Source organism: Nanorana parkeri, unplaced genomic scaffold (genome assembly GCF_000935625.1).
Source record: "Nanorana parkeri isolate BGI_ZX_2015 unplaced genomic scaffold, ASM93562v1 scaffold1052, whole genome shotgun sequence".
In the NCBI taxonomy this organism is placed as follows: Eukaryota; Metazoa; Chordata; class Amphibia; order Anura; family Dicroglossidae; genus Nanorana; species Nanorana parkeri.
This window is the reverse complement of record NW_017307320.1, coordinates 417,086-441,807: the sequence shown is the minus strand read 5'-3', so window position 1 is coordinate 441,807 and position 24,722 is coordinate 417,086. Positions and strand designations below refer to the sequence as shown.

Here is a 24,722-nt window from a genome sequence, read left to right as displayed (position 1 = left end):
AAAAAAGGTTTGGGGTACACGTGGGACACACTTTAACTGGACACTTTAACTTAAATGGATAATACAAAGGGAAATCCTCTTTTCATTTGAATTGCCCTCTTCATTTTCTTGCCAGGATTTGACATAACCCAGTCTGAACCCAAGCTCCTGCAAACCCAGAGGAAGCACTTCCCAAACATGGAAGGAAGCTCCTTCTGTGCCAAGCAAACAGTTGCTGATGGGGAATTCTCCGCCAGTAGCTTGACGTAAGCAAAGGGGCGGGATGCAGCGATGTCATTGACCTTATATGGCTACATGCCTATATTAGGTAAATTACATTTACTTAACATAGCTATCTGCCATATAAGGTGAATGACATCAGCAAAAGCACCCCTCCCCTTTGTTTATATGCAGCTCTAGGGTAGGGGTAATGCCCGGGCCGCAGCTGATTGGGTGGAAGTGCCCATTGCGCTTCCTTTTTGGAGGAGCTCAGGATCCCTAGCCATTATGAGAGCACTACCTCCTGCCCTGTAATATTGTTCATATAGGGCGAGGATCCCAAACTAAGGGCGAGGATCCCAAACTAAGGGCTTGTTCACAACAAATGCAGAGCAGATCTGCTGGAGTTTCTGCACACGCAGTGCAGTGGGTTGTGCTGCGTTTTTGCCGCGTTTTTGATGCGTTATAGGTCGTTTTTGGTTAAAAAATGGTCTTTCAGTGCATTTGTATGTGTTTTTGGTGCGTTTGCATGCGATCCAGAGCAGGTAAAATAGGGGTTACTGCTGTTTTTTTTACATGCTCTGAAACTGAACGCTACGGTGTGAACTAGAGCCAAAAATACCATTGGAATACATTGGACGCAGTTTTGATCCGGTCTGTAACTGCTCTGCTCCTGGAACGCGCTTGGAGTGTACAAGGCCTGAAAAAAGTAAATTCAGGGAGGTGCCCTTCTCATTTCAGGGATGTGCCCTCTGACCCCCAGAGAGGGACCGGGGGAAAGCCCCCCTCCCCTGAAATGATGGCAGATAGCAAAGAAGCTAATGCTTCCCGTGCTATCTGCTGGGTTTTTTTTTTGTATTCTGACAGCTGCTGCTGTCAGGATAAAAAAAAACAGCATAGAAATGAATAGCTAGATTGCTATTGGCTATTTCAATTTGCAATAGCAAGCTGCCTATTGCACCCGCCCTCTGCTGCTGTCAATCAGCAAAAAGGGGACCTAATGGAAAACTTTGGGTCCACCTCTGCCGATTGACAGCAGCAGTGGGCGGGTGCAATAGCTAATCTACTATTGGCTATTGCAAATTCAAATAGCCAATAGCAATCTAGCTATTCGTTTCTATGCTGTTTTTTTTTTTTTTTACTCTGATGGCGGCCCCGATATCAGAGTAATAAAACAAAACAAAACAAAACAAAAAACTAGACAGCAGGGAAAGGTTTACTCTGCTAGATATAGCAGAATAAACCCTTCCGGGAGAAAATGTTTCTCTCCCGGGTGTCTGGGAGCCGTTATCTATTAGCGGGAGACTGGGAGAGTTGGGATGTCTGAGAGGGGGTAGTAACAATGTCACCGCTTTTATACACACAGGTTAGTAAGTCATCGAGAAATGCTGGGAACCCTGTGGAGATTGTTTCCTTCAATTCTCCATACTTGGGGCCTGATTACACCAGTAAGCATGCATTACAGCGAGTATATTGCGCATGCTGGTGCTGGTATGCATCGTGCAACCGTTGCCCTTCTCATTTCAGGGATGTGCCCTCTGACCCCCAGAGAGGGACCGGGGGAAAGCCCCCCTCCCCTGAAATGATGGCAGATAGCAAAGAAGCTAATGCTTCCCGTGCTATCTGCTGGGTTTTTTTTTTGTATTCTGACAGCTGCTGCTGTCAGGATAAAAAAAAACAGCATAGGAATGAATAGCTAGATTGCTATTGGCTATTTCAATTTGCAATAGCAAGCTGCCTATTGCACCCGCCCTCTGCTGCTGTCAATCAGCAAAAAGGGGACCTAATGGAAAACTTTGGGTCCACCTCTGCCGATTGACAGCAGCAGTGGGCGGGTGCAATAGCTAATCTACTATTGGCTATTGCAAATTCAAATAGCCAATAGCAATCTAGCTATTCATTTCTATGCTGTTTTTTTTTATCCTGACAGCAGCAGCTGTCAGAATACTCCGATATCAGAGTAATAAAACAAAACAAAACAAAACAAAACAAAAAACTAGACAGCAGGGAAAGGTTTACTCTGCTAGATATAGCAGAATAAACCCTTCCGGGAGAAAATGTTTCCCTCCCGGGTGTCTGGGAGCCGTTATCTATTAGCGGGAGACTAGGAGAGTTGGGATGTCTGAGAGGGGGTAGTAACAATGTCACCGCTTTTATACACACAGGTTAGTAAGTCATCGAGAAATGCTGGGAACCCTGTGGAGATTGTTTGCTTCAATTTTCCATACTTGGGGCCTGACCACAGTAAGCATGCATTACAGCGAGTATATTGCGCATGCTGGTGCTGGTATGCATCGTGCAACCGTACTGCAAAGCATGGTAACAACGCATCGCAGCGCTTACTTCTTTCTTCTTCAGATATGCTGCAATTTATGCAACGCACAAAAACACACTGGCGTGGTGTGAACAGGGCACACAGAGAACAACTGATTTTTCAGTGTTCTTGTTCAGAGCCTACATTGATTAAAGGTGTGAACCTGTAATTTTGTACAAACGTCAGGTTTGTGACCGGACTAGAACTGCTTAAATTTCAATTAAAATGGGAAAACGGAGGTGCGCTAAATAATTGGACAAGTAGTGTATGAAATAAATGTAGAGCATAACATGCAATATTCTATTATGTATTTTCTTGAGAAACATGAGAGCCTGGTGCCCTCTAATGGAGAGAAATGTTTAAACAATTGTAGTGAAGTGCTGCAAATTGCTGTGTTAGAATATAACTATACTGGGAGGGGATTTATCAAAACTGGAGCCAGTGGAGTCACAAGGGGGGTGCGGCCCACACCTGGGTGACACCCATTGCAGGGGTGACACCAAAATGAATGACAGTCATTTTGGTGTCACCCCCTCTAAAAAGTCAGGCACTCGGTCATGGACCGAGAGCTCGACAGTGTCAGGAGAGGGGAGGGGACCCGGCGGGATGAGGTATGCACGTCCCCTCATCTCTCTGCTGGCGTCCATCACCAAGATGGCCGCCAGCAGGCGTCAATCAGATGGCTATTTGCTTTCTCTGTTATCAATCATTTTGTTCCTGAGCCATATGTGACGGGACGCATCCCAGCATCCCTTTAGATGTCCCTGCTCAAGCAACCGATCAGCAAACTGCGCAGCTAAAGTCTTCAGCACCCAGTGGCCGGCAGGGAAAGGCAGACACATCTAAAGGGATCCCAGGGATGAGTTCTTTGCATTGTTTTTTTCAAAAGAATGATATAAAAGTAAAATGCTGTGGTGCTTACAGGAGCTTGCCGCCGCTTCCACCAAACTCAAGCCAAGAGCAGCAGATAGACCTGGTGATGAGATCATCAGGTTTCATAAAAGGTATTTCTTGAAAAACAAAATTATTTGACTGACATCTTCTGATCTTTTTAATAACTTCATTAACATTGTAGGTACAATAAAAAAAAAAAACAACTGACTATGTGAAAGTTACTGCGTTACCCCTTGCAATGGTTCCATTTCCTATGTGCCCCTCTATCTCCCTATACATAGCTGGGATTCTCCCAGTACAATGGCCTACTTCAGATGAAAGGGTGTCAGTGCTGTAATGTGGCATTGGCCCCATTTCTTCTTCACCGTGGCTGTGGAATTACAGTTGTGCGTTGTGGTGCTGCGTCTTCCCCGTCAGTGGCCCAATGTTGTCACCCCTGAGGGAGTAGCAGGTCACAGATACCCCATCACAACCAGCCCCACCTCTGCTCATGGCTGTGTCCAGTCCTATCACATCATCATTACATTACATCAGGGGTAGGTAACCTCGGCACCCCAGTGCTTGTGGAACTACAAGTTCCATGTTGCATTTCAAGACTGACAGCCACAGACATGGCTCCCAGAGGCATAGGCATAATGGGAGTTGTAGTTTCAGCAGGAAGCGGAGGTTGCCCGTTTCAGAATAAAAGGAATGCTCACCAATACAGCGGATTACTGCAATGCATGCTGTTCTTGAACCAGTTGTGATGACCTGGAATGTGGGTGATGGCCGATCTCTGTTCCTATCTCCCCATCCAGGCCTTTGTCCACCTCTATCACCCCCCCCTTAGTAGGTGTCCCCATACCAGCTTGCCCATTTATCCTAGTAACACTTTATTTCCTCTAGATTCTTTAACTCTTCCCCCTTTCCACTACCACAGCTCTCCCATCTTTCCCTTCTACTGAGGGGCGGGCTTCCGATGACCGCAATGCTGAACGGGCAGTGTGCGCGTGCGCACACCGGCCGTTCGGCATTTGTCTCCCGAGCACCGTTCTAACCAGCCGAAAATCGTACGATTTTCTAGCGTGCTCCTTAGACAAAAGACGTGCGACCGTACAGTAGAAACGGTCGCACGTCTCCGTTCACACTGCTCGATTCTCGTATGATTGCGGGATTTCCCGCGATTCTCGTACGAGAATCGAGCAGTGTATGGGCACCTTTACGCCTTCCCTCCAATTCATCAATGAGGATGAGAACGATCTCATCCTCATTGCTCCATTTTGGCCCAAAAGAGCGTGGTTCTCTTTGCTTCTATCCCTTGCTTGTCGTCCACCCTGAAACCTGCCAGACAGGCCAGACTTAATCTCACAGGGACCAGTGCTTCCCCCCAATGTTTAGATGTTCAGACTGACTGCCTTCTTTCCAAGGAAGAAATCCTAAGAGGTAAGGGGCTATCCTCTAGAGTGCAAAGGGAGCATGGAGCCGGTTTCCTAATAGGAAGCTGACTTCACCTATTGCTTAGCAGCCGACTTTCTGATAATCAGGGCACACGGCACCGATACTCGGTACTGGCGAGTACCAGAAAATAAAAATATACAGGTACTCGTAACCGAAAAACCGCTATCAGTGCATTCCTACCAGTAACCTATTTCCAGTACTCTTCCAGGACAGCAGGAATCTCACCCTTTTTTCTGTGGCCTTGTTTTTTGTGTTATGTTCTGACATTTTGCAGCTCCTTCTTTCGGTTCTCGTGTAAATGGAGGATTGCTCCTGGAGGCGTTTTTTTAATATTCAGATTTGGTGATGTGTTTCCTGACTGAGGGAGGCCTCCATCTCTCACATGCTGTCCTGGAACACTACTGGGCGTAGAGTTACCAGTAAGTCTTACTTTTTCACTTTGTTTGCGTTAGGATACAGGATATTCAAGATGTCAGCTAGAATGCAAAGGTGCATTGCTGTGTAATCTTAGAGACTGTCATGTCATGTGTATGTTTGCATCTCCCACTCAGGGGATAAAAAGTAAAGGAATGCCGGAAACATCACTGCCCTCTCTAAAGTGAAAGCAAAAAACATAGCGGTCACGTGACAGCCAAGATGGCTAAAAAGAGGACTTTTGTCAAATAATAAAATAATGTAACCGTGTATAAATGCATGAGCATGCTTTGCACGTAGTGATAACTACAGTAAGGATTCATTAGGCTTGTCAACTGCTTCAAGCAGTTTTTGCATTCCCTTTGACTTGTATGAGGGTCAAAAACAAAATTCTTAAGGAAACAAATGCCCATGTATATCATCCATAATGTAACCGTGCTGAAGTGGACCCCGCAAGTACCTCTGTTAAGCTACACCCAACATGACAAACTTCAATTGTAAAATCAAAAAAGGAGCCAGGTGGACATTTGTCAGCCAGTGACTACATCCAATCAAATGCAGTCTTTGTTTGGTATTCAGATCATTGCAGATACCGGCTGTCTGACTACAGAAGCTGGAAGGAGAGATTCCCCTTATCCACGCAAACTAGTAGATTTCTCTCATTTGGCCCATGTGTACTTCTGGTTTTTAGTGTAGAGGGAGACATCAAAGTGTGTATGACTATACACTGTAATATCTTCTTCGTTACCCATGGGCTGAACGTAGAAAATACTCCTCTATTAACAAGGTTGATGGAGGACTCTCCCGCTGTTTGCACTGTTTTCTGATGGCCACCGTCAAAATACCCAAACAGAGTTGGCAAATTTTCGGACCGGCTCCTTCGATCAGCTGATTGTTCTTTAAGAACCAGCCAAAATTCATATAGTGTATGGCCAGTTTTAGTCTTCCAGTCAATCCCCAATCAATAAAAGCAAAGAATAACTTTTTTTACCTTTGCAAAGGGAACCTACCCTACTTAAGGTAAATCAACCCAACAGCATGTATGGAGCATCCAGTGATCCCCAAAAACTATCAGCGAGTATTAGTAGGAACCCTTATTCATTATGGAGAAAAACCGTGGGGAGTGGAGACTGCCAATTCTTCACAGTCAAAGCAAATTTTAGGACCCATACTGGGCATTTTCAGGAGTACTTGTACTTCCTAGGAATCCCCGATACTGAAGACCGATAGTGGCCCTTTACATTTTTCAACTGGATTGGCTGCAGGACATCAGTAGCCTACTGGGGACCTAGTGGTAGCTGTTCTTGGCAGTGCCTGTCTAGCACCATATCTCCTTCCCGGTGCAAGCACAGCCCCACACCAAAAAAACAACCCTAGAGCCGGCAGAAGATTGGCGCTTGATCTTTCAGCCCGGCGCTCGCCCGCAGCCTGATGACAACTCTACACTCCCCTGGCGAGACGCAAATGCAGCCCTTGTGACATCTGTACGCAGCCCTGGTGAGACACTGCCCTATAATCAATAGTCTGTATTGTTTTTGAATAATGTCATATGTCCCTTTAAGAAAACGTATCGCTAATTGGTAGCAGCAAGTACCTGAGGAAAAGTACTTGGTATTTTAAAAAAATATATATATGGTATCGGGACATCCCTACTTTAAAGCACTCTATAGTGATTGAGAGAAACATGTTCTCCTTGTGCGGCTTTCCTCCGGGTACTCCAGTTTCCTCCCCGCACTCCAAAGACATGGTGGAACTGGCTCCCATCTAAATCAGCCCTGGTATGTATGGGAGATAGGGACCTGAGATGGCAAGCTCTTTGAGGGCAGGGACTGATGTGAATGTGCTCTGTGTATAGTGCTGAGTAAAATTGTCGGCACTTTATAAATACCAATAATAAAATCAGACAAGCTCACCCATCAGAAGTCATTAAGTCCATTGAGATGATATCGCACTTATAAAAACAGCTCATGCAAAGCTTTGAAACACCTACAAAATTTACTTCATCGTCTTATCCAGCATTTGGTACAGAAAGGTTCAGCCGATTTTTATTAAAATACAATTTTTGTCAAGAAATAATTGGAAAAAAAAAAAAAGATTCACTGGTGAACAAAAAAAACAAACACCAAATACATTAATAAGTTAGCTATACAGCACGAGAATTAACCCTTTCAGCAAAAAGTAAAAGGCATCCAAACGCATCGACTTTTGAGATGTACTCGGGTAAGACACTATGAAAGAGACGCAAGATGTTCGGCATAAAGCAAGAAAGGGTTAATTCACAAAGTCCGGATGTTCAGGTGCGCTGTGAATATGCAGGTTTGGTTTCAACGTTCCGATTTTAACCCCTTCAAGCGTGGGATCCATTCTCCATTTAGTAAGAGGCTAACCATGGCTAAGAGGAGTCTCGATTTCTGGTATGGAAGGGGTTAACATGACATTCAAATGCACATCTTTATAGTAATGGTGGGGGGCAGGGGGGAGGATGAGCCCCATCCTTTCAAGAGAGATCATTTTGGGGTACGATTAGTATACCGTCTGTGTTTTACGTGTTCATGAATAAACTATTAATACTTAAACATCTCTCTGCAGCTTAATGACGTTTTGTTTTCTGATGTACAGTATGTACGGCGATACTTTGTATCAGAGGAATGTTTGCATCGAACAGACAATGATCAGAGCAAAACCACCCAGAGGGGGACCTGTTGGCAGGGGACAGCTTAGGGGGACATTTAACCTCGCAGTAAAAACTGAACACACATCAACAGACAAATGTTAAAAAGATCCTCCCTCCTCCAACATTTGTAAATGAAGAAGAAGAAAGGATAGCGACCTGAGGGCAGGGCCGTTTTTGACTGCCCCCTGCTGGGGATGGAGAGGGCTAGAAATCAGCAGATTTGGTAGTTCAGCCCCCTGATATCGAAAGGTTTGTTCATTGTCCTGCGTCCGATCGCCACCGCTCACATCACATCGCAACATGAGTTCTGCTTCCGTGCCTGAGGGTGAAGCAAAGGGAAGTAGAGAGGGGTTAAAAGCGGCCGTGCAAGCCTTACAGAAACATTTCTATAATGTAGTAAGGTTGGTAGGCTCAGGTGTGACACCCTGGAAGAGTGAATGGAGTAGAAAAGAAACTAATGCAGATTGCTGCATCTGTCTGCTATCATTATACTTAACACCTACCCTGAGGGGACACACAAGGAAACCAGAGATGTGCGCCAAACATGAGGGACCAATGTGCCCTGCCACCTGACAGTTGTATGCCAACGTTACAAATATATGCCTGTAAATTAGTCACTGGATAAGGATTCTTATGCATGTCACAGAATCACCAGTCCATGTCTCCCGCCACACTGCAATTCATGAGTACATTCTCCTCTCTCACCACACTTCAAACCAGGAGTACCATCTCCTCTCTATATCCCACCACACTGCATACCAGGAGTACCATCTCCTCTCTATATCCCACCACACTGCAAACCAGACATACCATCTCCTCTCTATATCCCACCACACTGCAAACCAGGAGTACCATCTCCTCTCTATATCCCACCACACTGCAAACCAGGAGTACCATCTCCTCTCTATATCCCACACACTGCATACCAGGAGTACCATCTCCTCTCTATATCCCACCACACTGCAAACCAGACATACCATCTCCTCTCTATATCCCACCACACTGCATACCAGACGAACCATCTCCTCTCTCTCCAACCACAATGCAAATCAGACGTACCATCTCCTCTCTCCCACCACACTGCAAAACCAGGAGTACCATCTCCCCTCTCTCCCACCACACTGCATACCAGGAGTACCATCTCCTCTCTATATCCCACCACACTGCAAACCAGACGTACCATCTCCTCTCTATCCCACCACACTGCATACCAGGAGTACCATCTCCTCTCTATATCCCACCACACTGCATACCAGGAGTACCATCCCCTCTCTATATCCCACCACACTGCATACCAGACGAACCATTTCCTCTCTATCCCACCACACTGCATACCAGACGTACCATCTCCTCTCTCCCACCACACTGCATACCAGGAGTACCATCTCCTCTCTATACCACCACACTGCATACCAGATGTACCATCTCTCCTCTCTCTCCCACCACACTGCAAACCAGACGAACCATCTCCCCTCTCTCCCACCACACTGCATACCAGGAGTATCATCTCCTCTCTCTCCCACCACACTGCATACCAGGAGTACCATCTCCTCTCTCTCCCACCACACTGCAAACCAGGAGTACCCTCTCCTCTCTCCCACCACACTGCATACCAGGAGTACCATCTCCCCTCTCTCCCACCACACTGCATACCAGGAGTACCATCTCCTCTCTCTCCCACCACACTGCATACCAGGAGTAAACATCTCTTCTCAATCTCCCACCAGACTACAAACCATGGGTACCATTCTCTTTTCTAAATCCCCAAACACACTGCAAACCACGAGTAGAATCTCCTCTTTATATCTTCTGCCAAAGTGAAAATTAGGAATACCATGCCCTTTTTAGATCTCCCACCACACTGCAAACCATGGGTACCATCTCATGTCTATATTCCCCATCACACTGCAAACTGGGTACCATCTCCTTTCTATATTTTTTCACCACAGTGCAAACCAGGAATACCATCTTTTTATACCTCTCTCAACAATGCAAACTATAGGTACCATCTCCTTTCTATAGCTCCACCACACTGCCAATCAGGAATACCATCTCATTTTCATATATCCCTCCACACTGGAAACAATGGGTACCATCACCTCTCTATTGCCCCTACCGCACTACAAACCACAAATAGAGATCCTATCTCAAATCACACTGCAAACCACAAGTGAAATCTCCTTTCTATCTTTCCCACCACAGTGCAAACCAGGAGTACCAACCCCTCACAAAGCAAATTATACACTTTATTAACATAATGGAAAAAGCAGGGATTTGCCATAACCCAATAGATAAGCTAAATGTAATAAAAAGGAGAACTATGAGGCGAGTGCTTTTCACTCACCTTATAGTTCTAGCCGACCTGTGACAATGAGACTGTCACAGGTCGGCTCAGTAGATCGGGAGGTGAGCGAACACATACCGGCGTTCGCTCACCTCTCGATCCTGTCACGGCTCTCTGCCGTGACAGGGGAGGGGCTTGATTCCCCGCTCCGCCAGCGCTGACTGGCAGAGCCAGCTGTCAGTCACGCAACCGGGCGGATCCCGGCACAATTGTCGGGATCCGCTTCAGCGGGGGCGTCTCAGTATACCGCGAGCTACAGCAGGTGGTATACTGAGCCTAGGGTGACGGGAGGACGCTAGTTTCCTGCAGTACACTCAGATGTGAAAACTATGACCAGCCATTGATACAAAACGGAGTATCATTTTATCTGGGGGGAAAAAAATCTGAATTTATCTTATAGTATATTTAGTGATCGAAGAGAACAGACTAAAAGGGATGAGTGTTTCTACTGAAGACCCCAGACTTGAAAGATCAAGACAAAATGTAAGTGGCCATAGACATAGCATAGCAAAGTGGGAGAACAAACCTTGCATGCTTAGAGGAGAGCTGACTAGAGGGCACACCTGCCATATAGTACAAGTATGCTGTGCAAGAGTCCTGGAGACCAGTAGCCTCACAGTTCTGCATTAAAAAGGTATTTAACCATTGCGGCAAATAATATTTAGTTAATACAGAAGTTCTACATCACACCTACACCAGCACCTTGTTAGGCAAGCAAAAAAAGATCTTGTTTCAAATAGTCCATAATCTTTTTGCTTCACACTAATAACCAATGCAATAAAACTTTACATGACCACTGCAGCCTTGTACTTAAAGCAAACCTTAGAAATCCAGAGGGGCTGCCATTGCCAATTCCTTTTTGAAGATGAAGTGTCTAGCTAGCTCACTGGCCAACTGGGTCCAGTAAAGTTTTAGTCCCTGACCTATCTGTAGATTCACAAAACTTTATCTGCATACCTGTTGCAGATAAAAGTATTGAAGCCAAAGGGTAAACATGCAATGGCAGCCCCCATGTCTCTCATAGTTAAGGTGCTCTTTAACATTTCGATACTTCCATATCTACCGCTGTCCGCAAGGCTCCCTTCACACCTATTTGTATGCACCACGATTCCTTCTGAATGGCACTCCAATGTGCAGTGTAAAAAAGCATACCTATGCAACCCACCGACCTGAATGCACAGCGCATTGCAGTGCCCAAAAGATTGCAGGTAAACTTTAAGGCACATTGGAAGTGAATTGGCTGCCTTAACAAAACTTGCTTCAATGCAAGAGAGAAAAAAAACAAAAAAAAACACATTAACATGCACATACCGTATGTGTGTGAATGGAGCCTGAAGGATGTGAAGCTTACCTGTCATTGTTTGAAACATATTTTTTGCAAGAAACAAGGATATCACACACTATTGGCACTTACTGTTTTGTAAAATGCTTTGGACTGGGTTCCCAGTACTTCTGATTTACTGACTAGGTCATCCAGTTTTTCTCCACGCTGTAGTAAGGATTCCATAGTGTTGTGCTGAAGACGACAAAGGAGACAGATTTAAAACTGCAGACAATGAATGCTCAGGGACTTCAAGTTCTGTAGGGCTGGAATGTACAGTATTATGCAGGGGTCTCTGTCTTCTAGATCTCTGCTAGGCACCAGTAAAACTAATTTACCTTGTACCAGGCTTACGGATTCACAATTTTACTTATAACTAGAACTTTGTCACTCATAACTGTAGGGTAGCAGGATTCCACATGTCAGTGCCTTCAGATGGCACAGTATAAACATCCCCAGAACCATTAGGAGACAGAGTCAACCGTGGAGCAGGAGCACCTCCCATCTATGTCTGCATGCTATGACAACATAGGCAGGATGCAATCGAGCTCAGGGTAGAATGCCTCAGGTACTTAAAAAAAAAAAATCCCAGACAGCTGGTACATGTGCGAGTTTGGTGCCCGGAGGTGACCAAACACACTATAGACAATCTACAAAGTAGGAACGGTCCGGAGTTTGTAGTTCCAAGTGGCACATTTGCAAAGCGAGAGCAGCAGCAGCTGGGTGATCCTCTCCTGCCTTTCAGCATAGACAAATCAAGTGCATGCAACACTCCACCCAGCAGATGTCAGCCCTCAGTCCCCCTGCCTTTACCCTTTCTGTGGTAAACCAATGCATACTGTAAATTAAAAGGCACCCAAGGGGCAAATAGCAAAGTAGCTGCCAATGCTCAGCCCAAATCAGCTCACCCACTTTCAAGACAGTCAATGCCGGCCCACGCCAGCATGGGATGGCACTCAAAGCTAGACTGAAGAAAGACAGATCTGAATAGCTGCCATGTAGAAACAAGCTCAAGAAGCAATGTAGTGGATTAGGAATGTAGTACACTCCGTAAAATCCTTTTCTTGAAGTTCATTGAGGGACTCACACCCTATCATGTGTGTCCATGATCATACTCTAGTACTGCTTGCTGCAAACCAAAGCATGCTGGTAGTAGGAGGAAGTTATCCTTGGCTGGCCAACTTTTGTTTTTGCCAGTGTCCAATCCTTCTGTAGGCAACAGTATAACCCCCAATATTCCCCATGCTATCCATAAATAAGATGTGAAGACACCAGGGGGATGATAAGATTGCACTTACCAGGATAATTTTGGTTTCGTCCAGCTCGGCTTGTACTTTACTCATTGGATCAGCTTCCCGAGGATTCTGAAAAGAGAAGCAGAATTGGAGTGAGCGATGTCCTGTCCTCAGTGACAATGTCTAGGTCATGAAATTCATCAATAAATGGTTAATCATTCATTTTGCAGCCTCCTGCTTGTTTTTTTTTCCAGAATCATAATAAATCATAGTAAAGACTTCCATTATGACACAGATAAGGAGATAGTAACAGCTGGGACTTGCAAAGTGCACATTCGTGACCTTCTAGACAAGACAGACAGGGCCGCCTTCTTCCCTGGTGCAGCAAGTCCTGTATTTTTATTAAAAATAAGGAAAAGTCAGTCTTTTACAAAATCATAGAAGGACTACAATTACGTATCATGGGGGAAGTACGCTTCCCATTCAGGAAGATCAGAAATGATTACTCCGATTCAGGGGACACACAATGGGACATCTGTAAACAAACAAATGAACACAGAAGAAGCTAATAGCTTTAAACAGTCACATGCTAATTGTAACCGTTATGCCAAAAGTCCCGTCCATGAAGGACAGAATATACCAGATGAAACTGGTGGCCACTTTGAATAAGAACTAAATTTCACTAATTCCAAAGAGGAAACAATTGGTAAAGGTTTTTTTTTTAAGTTTATGGAGAGAATGATCAAATAAATCAGGATTGAAGAATTGGAAGGGGCTATAAAGTCCCTTAGTGCTGTTAATGGAATGATGTGTAGATTTTCTTTCTTTGTTCATTTATTGATTAATTTCTTCTTTTCTTGTCTCTTTTGTATGTTTGTTGTTTATGTTGGAAATAGGGCTGCAGAAATTAACGATTAATCGTTAAAACTTTTTGATCGATTAAAATTATTGTGATCAAAAATGGAAACACTCACCTCTCCGCCGGCTTCCGGGAGTTCCGTCGGAGATCCGGTGATGTCACGGGCATCAACGTCACCAGACTCCTCCCCCCTTCCCCAAGTGGCGCCGTCGGCTAACACAAGGAAGAGGAATCCGGTGACGTCACAGGTGGGGGAAAAAAAAATAGTTCCCTGCATAGCTCACTTGGCCAAAACTAGCTTAGCTGCTCTCGTGCTTAGTCGCTAGTGGCTCGGTCGAACACGAAAATTTTAATCATTACCAGCCCTAGTTGGAAATAATAAATATATAATGAAAGAGGAAACAATTTCCCATTTTATTTTAGAAAACAATTATGGTTTCTGGCAGTCTATATTATTATCATCATCATTTATATAGTGCTGTCACTCTTCTGGGAAGGAAGGAGGGGGGGGGGTGACACTTAGATTTATAGTATAGTGACATTAGATTTATAATTAAAAAAAGTTATCTTAATTTTTTTGATACAATTTTTGAATTTTTGTAATGCGGACATTTGTTTCAAGGGGTACTTATTCTTGGGGGTTTTGTATTCTTTGTTCTCCTTGTCCACACCCTTGGTGGTGCGGGGTTTTTTAAAGGAAAACTGTCGGGACAGTAAAATGTAGTACCAGCCTGGGCACCACAGCTGTCACACGCTGGCTCTCTAGATTGATAACTGAGCGATCCCAAACTGCTGAATTTTCAGCTCACGGCTTCTTCCTGCAGAGAGAAGCGAATGTCAGTCACCGCTTCCCTCTCTATTCCTCCGGTGCTCATTGGAGGAGCAGACAGGGGAAAGGATGGGCACAGCTGGCTATAGAGAAGCAGAGACTGCTGTCAATCAGGCAGTGGGTTGGATCCTTCCTGGCAGCGCTTTCACAATATAGCGGGCAATAGCACACCATATGCCGACTTTGGGTCACAGGAGGACATTAGTAAATATACTCCTGTGACCCAAAAGAAGACTAATGACAAAAAAAGGTTTTGCTTTAGTTCACTTTCAAATATTCTATTAAATCAGATTTGACAAACAGAACAGAATGAATAGGACACAGATACAAATCAACACACTGGAAAATCTATGTAAGACAACGCGAAACCCTTACCTGATACTTAGCAAGATAAGAGTCCAAGGCATTGTACTGAATGGTAGCAGGAGAGCCGGATGGCCAGTCTATTCTGTCCACCTGGGTGGAGAATTCCTCCAGGACCTGAAAAGAATAATAAAATTAACACCAGATACCACTAGAATAAACCACACAACCCAAAACTGTTGTCCTGTGTACAAAACAATTCCCTATATAAATCTGATGTACGTCCGACTCTGCAAAAGCTGAAACCCATCAAACCGACATAAAACACTCCAGGAAAAGAAACATTTCAGTGGTTACTGCAGCAGCTTCACAAGTATGCACCAGGGGTGATAAATATTTATGCTTCGAGGAAGATTACAGGGCGTTCTCAGAGAGTACATAGCTTAAATTAGTAACCAGCTCAGCTCGCACACCTGCACACTCCCCACAGAGCAATTTCTACAGTTCTGCTATGGGCCTGTTTATTCGGCAACCACTTTGTTATGTTTTTCCCAAGATAAACAAGGCTTTCTTTTGGTGAAATTGTCTTGCAAAAATTATTTTTATTTTTTATGCAATCTATAGACAAAAACAACAAGTTTAGAAATTAAAGGGTTTTTTTCCCCACAATTGTGTGCTTCTTGTTTATAGGCGACAAAAACAAAAAACGAGTTAATAAGTATAAAAAAAATATACCAGCGAGCCCCTGCGATCACCACGGGCCAATACCAGCGAGCCCCTGCGATCACCACGGGCCAATGCCAGCGAGCCCCTGCGATCACCACGGGCCAATACCAGAGAGCCCCTGAGATCACCACAGGCCAATACCAGAGAGCCTCTGCGATCACGATCGGACAATACCAGAGAGCCTCTGCGATCACGATCGGACAAACTAGCAACTCTCTGAATATAATTGGGCAGAGTTTTCTCATTATATGATATCTCAACGTGGGAATGTTTCACGATAACGGCTATTGAGTAGGTATTGTGTATTAAACTTCCTTGGTACTCTGGGGATACACTTTCATACTAAAGTTAGCAGTCTTACCTTTTCAAGGAGTGTGAAACAAACTCTTTGAGGATACTCTGTATCAGCAATCACTACGCCTGCCAAGGAGTCATTGCGTACATAAACGTGGCACAGATATTCTGTAGAGATGAAAGATAAAAAGTCACACCTATAAAGCTTGTAATAATTATTCACAGATTATAGTGAGAAGAGAAATCACGGAACGATGCTCAGTAAAAAGGCAGAGGAGGTGAGAAAAGTCCCCCAAATTACTTAGTTGAGCCCCAGACTGTTAGGGATTGCATCAGGACCAGACAAAAGCATGCAGGGCTTGGTTGGGAACTAGATAAATTATGAGATCGCTACCGGGTGACAATCTGTCGTATCCATTAATACCCATAGAGGGGGTTTCCGCTTTGGAATTTAGCAGAGTGAGAGGCGCTACATGTGCTGCTTTGCAATCATTTGTTGATCTGGGGATCCCCGGGCCCCCACTGGTTAATGGAGATACAACCTGGTTCTATTACTCTGGGCCTTGTTGGGCCCCATATGAAAACGCATTATTTTATTTTAGAGAGAACAAAAAAAAAAAAAAGTTAGGAACCATCACCAGCAGGAACATGAAAACAAAGAGCACTATGGGAAGGTACGTCATTGTATTAGCATATAGTCCGCCAATACAGAATACACGACAATTGTTCCAGCTTGCTAGCAGGGCATAAAGTCTGCAGATGTACGAGGCAGAAGTGAGTCCTACACCGTGCATCATATGTTGGGGTGAGGTGGACACCCAGATGGGGTAGATGTTCTGTCCAACCGAATGTAAAGTTTTACTACAGTGACCGTAGGGTTTCCTATTCTAGATCGTTTACAGCTGTGAAATTGAAGGGTTTGCTTTAGGGTAGCCAAACTCTGGCCCTCCAGCTGTGGTGAAACTACAAACCCCATGAGGCATCTCTCTCCAGGAGTCATGTCTGGGGCTGTGAGAATCTTGCAATGCCTCATGTAGTTCCACCACAGCTGGAGGGATGGAGTTGGCTATCCCTGCTTCAGGGTCACCAAACGCATTACAATCCAACCATATAATCAACTTTAAATGCACCAAAATATGTTGTATTAGCATCTACCTAATCTATCCAATCAGTTTGTATACAATTAGACTCCTGCACTACATAGTTGTTGGTAGATCTAAAGGAGATTGTGCAATCCAATTGTAACGCGTGTGGTGACCTGTAGGGCCCAAGATTGAAGTGTATTTATTTTACTCTGTTGTATCACAATTTTCACAGGCGATTTAGATTTCTGCTAACCTCTTGTAACACTGCACCATAGGGAGATCATTCTGTGAATGAGGGCATACTAAGAATGTGAAAACATTGTGGAACTATGAAAAAAACATTCTTATTATATCTTTATTCACAGAAAGAGCTCCCTGTGGCGCAGCGATACAAATTATGTACAAAACACAAAAATTCCCCAGCCTCAACCTGCCAGCCAGCAACCAAACAAGTAGCCCTGTCAACAGTATGCGTTAAAATCAGAGGTTTTAGTTGCACAAACTTTTAGCCAAAAATATGTAGAAGCCACACTGCCGCGCCAAGGCACCTCTGCAAAGTGTGGTCCTAACTCTGTGTATCCGAGTCTCCAAGTGTGAGCATATTAATGAAGTTGATAAATTACATGCAGGTGTACCTGGAGGTAGCCAACTCCTCCTGATAAGGTGCAGGGACGCACTGGAGGCCCAGCAACCAAAAATGCACGCTGAGACTCCAGTGCGTCCCCCAAACCAAAAATAGTCAAACTAGAAAAGATGGTACATGCATGAATCTATAACCGGCCTCTATAGGCTGACAGGGCTATTTGTTTGGTTGCAGGCTGGCTGGTTGAGGCTGGGGAATTTTTGTGTTTTGTATTATATTAAGCCTTCCCAATGTGCGCCCTGCTATAAAGGCCGGTTATAGATTCATTCATGTACCATCTTTTCTAGTTTGACAAATTATGTACATTCCTGAACTAACAGCATTGCTGGTCACATCACACAGCTCCAGCAAACGCAATAGGAATGAGGATCTTCTCCTTGAGGTACAGACAGTTTATTTACAACGTTGAGTGAACGGCTTGTCACTGGCCTACAATATATACTCATCTCCCGGTGGGAATAGGTGGTGTCATAAATTACATGTTAGAATTAATTCTCACTCCCAGCACTGGATATTGTTTTCTTTTCTCATCAGATTACTGGAGTGTAGTTATTTAGTACAATCCTAAAATATTGAGTACCTATACCATGTGATAATACATAATGAAAATAATAATTTATTATATTATGATTTTTATTATTGCACAGATACAGGTTTTTCAGTATCGAGTGTGAGTACAGATATTTTTTTCCCGGTACTCGCCGATACCGGAAGTCCCATTAAGGAAGCCAGGCAGCGTGTAAAGACTCGCCACCCGGCTTCCCGATTAGCAGGAAAGCCGTCTCCATGCTCTCTCTCTTCACTAGGTGACGAGGGAGCATGGAGCCCGCTTTTTGGCCAATCAGGAAGCCGGGCATACTACACATGTCCTATGTACTGTGATGAAGTTCTGTTGGGACGTCTGTAGTAGTGCAGTGTCCACAACTGCGTAATTGCATATATTTTGGAGTGTCTCTCTCGCTAAGCATGTGTACATCTGATACCAAAGCATGAGAAGCGCCTGCACTCAACTAACTTTAAAGTGGAATTCCATCCAAAACTTTGATTCTAGTTGTGAAATGACAATGAGATCCGATGTCAGCTTTTTATTGCTCCCGCCTGAAAGATTTTCCTTCACCTCCTGCCCTATAGTCACAAAAAGGAACAAGAGGAAATCTCCCAAAATGTATAGAATACCCCACTGCTATCACTGACAGGGGGAGGAGTCACCATTTAGAGACCTTCCTTTCACTTCTGTTCCCGTGACAACAGTCAGATCTTATATTGGCTTTCACTTTCTGTTCCCCTGACAATAGGTCACAAGATAAAAGTAGATATCCCAAAACAGGAACTCAGAATTCAACTTTCACTTTTGGGAAGGCACAGAAGCCTTCAATCATTCTTTCTGTATCTTTTAGAGCTACTCCCATAATTCAGCACTTGATTGAACCTCCCCAGCCCCCAGTAAGGCCGGAAGGTCACTTTCTCAGACCTGAACCCTGCAGTTCTTTATTCTGCACTATAGATAAGTTACCAGAGGAAAGTGCGAATGTTGGCAGACTAGGTTGATGCAAACATACAATGAGGGGAGTTTATCATTGTAGTCATATTCTGCGACAATAATGTGTAGTAGAACAGCAGGTCCTCTTTTTATTCATTTTGGTCGCAGAGAGTTTTTAGAAGTGCTGCCGAGTGGTTTATGGGAGAAGATTTGTGAGATTGGGGAGGAGAAGGAGGGGGGACAGCAGAGAGAGAAATGAATGAGGATAGGAGAGACGACAGAAGATTTGGAAGATGGGGGTTACATGAGTAAGAAAAGTTTTCTGAAAGAGTGTGAAGCAGCGGAGAGATGAGAGGATGATGCGGAGGAGGATTTCTGATATGGCAGAGAAACAAATAATGGACATATATACGACATGGGGGAGACAATGCAAACAGGGAAGATTCTTCTACTTTCCATCCTTTGATCTATGAACGAGCTGCTAATCCGGTCTCTGCAACTGTTACAATAGGAAGAAGCTAATCCCGGCAATATCTCCTCTTGCTGCTGTGTGCCAGTGCACAGTTCAAGGCTTCCCCCTAACTACCAGAGCATAACTTCTGACTCTCTTTAAACCTTTCACATACCAGTCAATGACATGAGAAGTCAAAGTTTAGACAGAAAGAGGAAGGGTATGTGCAGCTGTTTTTCACAGGAAGGGGTTGAAGGAGTGAGAAGACTTATGACAGGCAGTAGCGTAACAATCACTATAGCGACCAAGGCGGCCGCTATGGGGCCCAGGGTACAGGGGGGCCCGGCCAGGACGTTCCTGATGCTCTGCGGGTTGCTATGGCATCTCATGCTGCTGGCTGTCACTGGTGACTGTGAAGAGAAATGTGCCGCTGTTCAGATCACTGATAGTGATCTGTGCAGCGGCGCGTTCTTCTCCACAGCTGCTGCTGAGTCAGTGAGAGCCAGGAGTGGCGGTGGAGCAGGCTGGACCCAGCAGCGGAGGAGGCGGGGCCAGGGGTTGGCATCAGAGGAGGAGGGGCTCGTCACCGACTGTGGAGGAAGAGGAGGCGGACAGGTAAGGAGTGTGACCAGCCCACCTGAGGGTGACCCTGCAGAGCCCACCTTAGAGAGTCTATGGTGGGCTCTGCAGGGTCACCCTCAGGTGGGCTGTGTGGGATCTCAACTGGGCTCTGCAAGGGTTGTAACTAGAGATCACAGGGGCCCCATACAAAATTTTGTCACCGCTCGCCACAGGGATGCCACGCTCCCCTCACAGATCCTCCAGCGCTGAGTGGAGGAACGGACAAAGAGGGGGCGGGCACAGCCGGCTCTGGCTCTAGATAGGCAGAGCCCGCTGTCACTCAGCCAGCTGGGTGGATCTCGACTGTGTTGTCGGATCCGTCCAGCTGCGGCGCGCTCATTATATTGCGGGCAATAGCACACTATATACTGAGCTTTGGGTGACAGAATGTTGCTAGTAGATGTCCTCCTGTGACCCTATGGGGAAAAACAATTACCCCATAGTTCTCCTTTAAGTTGTATTCTGCCCCGGAGTTCTTCTTTAATGTCAGATTTGATTCATTCTGATAAAGCAGAAGCAGCAGGTCACTGAAGCCGCATTACCGCGGAGTTAGTTCAATAGCGGGGATTTTTCTTCCCAATGATGAAAGTCAGTCCCACATCTCCCCAGGTGTTCTCTATACTGACCATTACAGGCTTACCTTGTTCTTTCACCGATGATCGACTCCCTTTATCTGACCGCTCAACAATCAGCTGGCTGGTGAATGTCATGAACTCTTGCACACTATAAAGACACGGAAGACCAGGCAGTGAGGGGAAATGTTCCAAGATGAAATAAAACAAAGCCACAGATAAACATTTGAAAGGAAAGATTGTATGTAGCAAAGCAAACAACAGACTGGCTTAATGGGCGGCCCTATGGCCTTGCAAAGCTTCTTAGTTCAATTCCCACCAGAATTACTATTCTCCTAGTCCAGGTGTAGGCAATCTCCACACTCCAGCTGTGGTCTAACAAATCCCATCATGCCTCTGGATGTCAAGTCTGCAATGCCTCATGGGACTTGTAGTTCCACCACAGCTGGAGTCCCGAGGTTGCCTACCCCAGACCCATTTACAAGATCATAAGTCACATGTGTCTTTACATATCCTCAGTTCTGTTCCAGGACGGGAAGCAAACGAAAACCAGAAAGCTCTAATTTGGGAATACCAACTTTAGTTCAGAGATTTACCCCCACTCCCCACCCCCCTTCAATCCATCCCTTGGATCTGCATTCACTATGATCTCAGAGGCGTAACGGCAGGGGTCAATCGCAATCTACCCATCACGTGCCTACCAATGGCGGCTTGCTAATCCCTGGTCTAACCTAAAGACAAAAGCGTAAACCCTCCCTTAAAGATTAGATGACCTTTTGAAATAAGAGCCATGATAACTATTAAAAATAATAAGAAAAGTTAAACTTGTCAATATCAATATTTTAGGTTTTATACTTTACAGTCCCAATGCAAAGCAGACCATACACAGCTCAAATCTCAGCCTGCCGACTTGGGCGATATTCAACCTGTTTGTGGCCCCGTCGATACCCCGCAGTACAACAAAAGTGGGTTTAAATAAACTTCTGTTCTAGGAGCTGGTCCAAAAACACTCAGCCGAACAGCGACTGCTGCCAAATCAGCTGTAGACACTGCTCGGGTATTCTGACAGTGGCACACCCGCCACCGTCAGAGTACAATAGCCCAGCCGGGGGGAGGGGGTGAGGACTCCCACATACATGCTGTTTAGGGGGAAATCGAGCATTTGTTTTCTTGCTCACTCTGTGGCAAGTGTATGGCCTACTATAGTTAACATCTGACAGCTAAAATCTAATTACCTACCAGGGATAAAAATTACCTAAAACCGGATCAATGGAAAACTAGTTATGTCAAAACAACCAGCCAGGTTTATGCTTTCATTTTCTATATTGGCCTAAACTGAAAGCGGCCATACATTTGTTCTGTAGAGCTGTGACTCATGTGCACGCCCTTAGGGTCCATTCACACCACATCCAGATTTCCTCCAGGCCAGATTGTTTCCGGACCCAAAATGCACCCCTATGCTATTTCTGGCCTCTGTTCCCACCAGTGCAGTCCATTCCAGACCAGAAAAATACTGCTTGTTCTATTTTGTCTGGTCTAGAATGCAAACACATCTGGAACGCACCTGTAAGACCATTTTAAGCAAAATATTAAAAAAAAAAGTTACATTTTTGTTATCTTAATCGCGGCAAAAATGCAATGCACTATGCTCCAGATCTAGTCCGGAAAGCCTTAAGCCGGGTTCACACCATTTTCCGGACCAGATCTGAAACATAGTGCATTGCATTTTTGCAGTGATTTTACCGCGATTAACATTTACAAAAATATATATATATTTTTTTAGCTTAAAATTGTCTTACGGGTGCGTTCCATGCGTTTTTGATGCATTCCAGATCAGACAAAATAGGACAAGCTGTATTTTTCTGGTCTGGAACGGACTGCGCTGGTGGGAACAGAGGCCAGAAACAGAGGGATACATTGGGATGCATTTTGGGTCCGGAAACAGTCTGGTTTGGAGGTAATCTGGATGTGGTGTGAATGGGCCCTAAAAGACCTGCACTGCAGTGACCGTTGTGAAAGGAATTGTAACAAAGATGCTATTGCTGTCAATAAGATCGTTTAAATGTCATGCCCGTGACACAGAATAGCAGCCTGTGGTTACTTCTTCCTTGCAGCATTGGGGGATCTCGGTTCAAAGCTCAGCCAGGACAGCATCCGCATGGAGTTTGCATTGGTTTCCCTGTGCTTGCATGGGTTTCCTCCCACGCTCGAAAGACATGCTGGTAGGTGGATTGGGTCCTCTCTAAGCTGGCCCTAGTAAAGCTGGGAATAGTTATATTTTGTTTCTTCAACCTGCAGGCTGAACGAAGAAAATATAACAGATTCCGCCATCAACACTTACGTGCGTGGATGGAAGAACCCTCCTGTTGTTTCCTGTGGGGGGAATTTATCAAAACTGGAGCAGACAAAATCTGGAGCAGTTGCCCATAGCAACCAATCAGCTTCTCTTTCATTTTTAAATCTTAACTGAACAAACTGAAGAGAGAAGCTGATTGGTTCCCATGGGCAACTGCTCCAGTTTTGATAAATTCCCCCCACTGTATTTTGTCAGCGGCTGCGAGCTCTGTTCAGCTGAGAATCCGATTTCCAACCTGCTGCTTCCATCAGCTGATCGAGGGATGTCAGGTGGAGGGGTACCAAGTGTATGTATGTGAGATAAGGACCTTAGATTGTAAGCTCCTAGGAGAGAGTGAAATGAAAAATGAAAGTCTAAAGCCAAAAGTTTATTTGCCTATGTTGGATAGCGTAGAGAAGGGTTAGAATGAATGTCAGATTTGTTTCCCCATTGGGGAGATTTCCTTTCACTTCCTGTAGAGTTGACAGGAAGGAAGAGGATATCTGTCCAATGTGAGGGAAATGCCCCCCACAGCCGACAGTTGTCACAGGAACAAGTGTCCCCACTGCAAGTTTTCCCCTCTATTTCTGCTCTGGTGGCAACTAAAAATTTTGGATTTGCCCTTCACTCACATTCCTGGTGATCAGGACAATTCGAGAGAACGAGGACACAGCAATAAAAACATGACAGATGTTCTAACCCCCCAAAACTCTGTCCAAAGCTAACAAAAAAAGTTTAGTCTTTATACATTCTGGAATTCTGGCTTCTGTAGGCATCAGGAAAACATTCCCATTGAGATCTGAGGAGAGAAGACAAAGCTTTACCTGGATCTCTGGAAGAAGCTGAACGAGGAGACATCATAGGCACTTTTCAGAAGATGGACCTTGTAATCTCCCTTGTAGAGTATACTCAGGCTGTACAGCCTCATGGTGGCCTCTGCTGGAAGGAGGACATACAATCACTATTAGGACACACCGCCGACCACCTCCTCCTGTGTTCAGAGAAGTTATGTGGGGGGTATAAACAAAACTTTACACTTATAAGTAAATCTGAACGCAGGACATCTTCATATCTACGCCGATACACTCTGTATACATTTTAAACAAGGTACGCAGATGCTGCAGGGAAGCGGGCTCAAGGCGGACGCAGAGGCTGCAGGGGAGCGGGCTCAAGGCGGACGCAGAGGCTGCAGGGGATCACACAGGGTAGGGGAGCGGACACAACGTACACACAGGGTAGGGGAGCGGACACAACGTACACACAGGGTAGGGGAGCGGACACAACGTACACACAGGGTAGGGGAGCGGACACAACGTACACACAGGGTATCAGAGCCTCACCTGAGCCTCTCTTCCCTTCTCCCTCGGGGTCTCCTCTTCCTCCCTCCTCTCCAGCCGCTCTGACGGTTCAGCAGAAAAGCCCGGAAGCGGCCCTTCCCGTTACACGTCACAAACCGGAAACGAGTGCGGCTGGGAACTGTTTACGTCCGGAAAACTACATTTCCCATGGAGAAGAGCGCAGACACACCGTGAAGGGGCGGTGCGCTAAAAACCAATCAGGAGCTCAGTGCCGTGGAGGGGGCGGGACCCCCGTGAACTTTGCAGTTGCAGCAGCTTACAAGTGACTGACTAGTGTGTGATGTGTGACAGTGGACGGAGCGGTTCAGTGTTCTCTGTACAGCGCTGAGGAATAT

At 45.2% G+C, this 24,722-nt stretch overlaps 1 protein-coding gene across 2 annotated transcripts; it reads right to left on the bottom strand.

The window, feature by feature from the left end:
* Nucleotides 1–7,725: 7,725 nt before the first annotated feature.
* YKT6 (YKT6 v-SNARE homolog (S. cerevisiae)) lies at nucleotides 7,726–24,514 on the bottom strand. 2 transcript variants are annotated; one of them, XM_018567461.1, is made up of 8 exons: nucleotides 24,370–24,514; nucleotides 23,854–23,968; nucleotides 20,763–20,845; nucleotides 15,910–16,010; nucleotides 14,895–14,999; nucleotides 12,895–12,960; nucleotides 11,690–11,791; nucleotides 7,726–8,250 (listed from the first exon to the last, which is right to left on the bottom strand). In XM_018567461.1, exons 2-8 carry the CDS (start codon nucleotides 23,955–23,957, stop codon nucleotides 8,215–8,217), a joined length of 597 nt encoding a protein of 198 aa, XP_018422963.1. In that variant the 5' UTR covers nucleotides 23,958–23,968; nucleotides 24,370–24,514; the 3' UTR covers nucleotides 7,726–8,214. The 2 variants fall into 2 exon arrangements, with proteins under 2 accessions (XP_018422963.1, XP_018422962.1); XM_018567460.1 differs by having other exon boundaries at nucleotides 23,854–23,965.
* Nucleotides 24,515–24,722: the final 208 nt, after the last annotated feature.

Excerpts from the sequence above, each read along its gene's own strand:
- YKT6 (XM_018567461.1), bottom strand. The coding sequence starts at position 23,957 with ATGAGGCTGTACAGCCTGAGTATACTCTACAAGGGAGATTACAAGGTC. Across the intron at positions 15,000-15,909 it reads GTTTCACACTCCTTGAAAAG|GTCCTGGAGGAATTCTCCAC; the intron begins GTAAGACTGCTA and ends TATTCTTTTCAG. Across the intron at positions 12,961-14,894 it reads CTTATCTTGCTAAGTATCAG|AATCCTCGGGAAGCTGATCC; the intron begins GTAAGGGTTTCG and ends TTCTCTTTTCAG.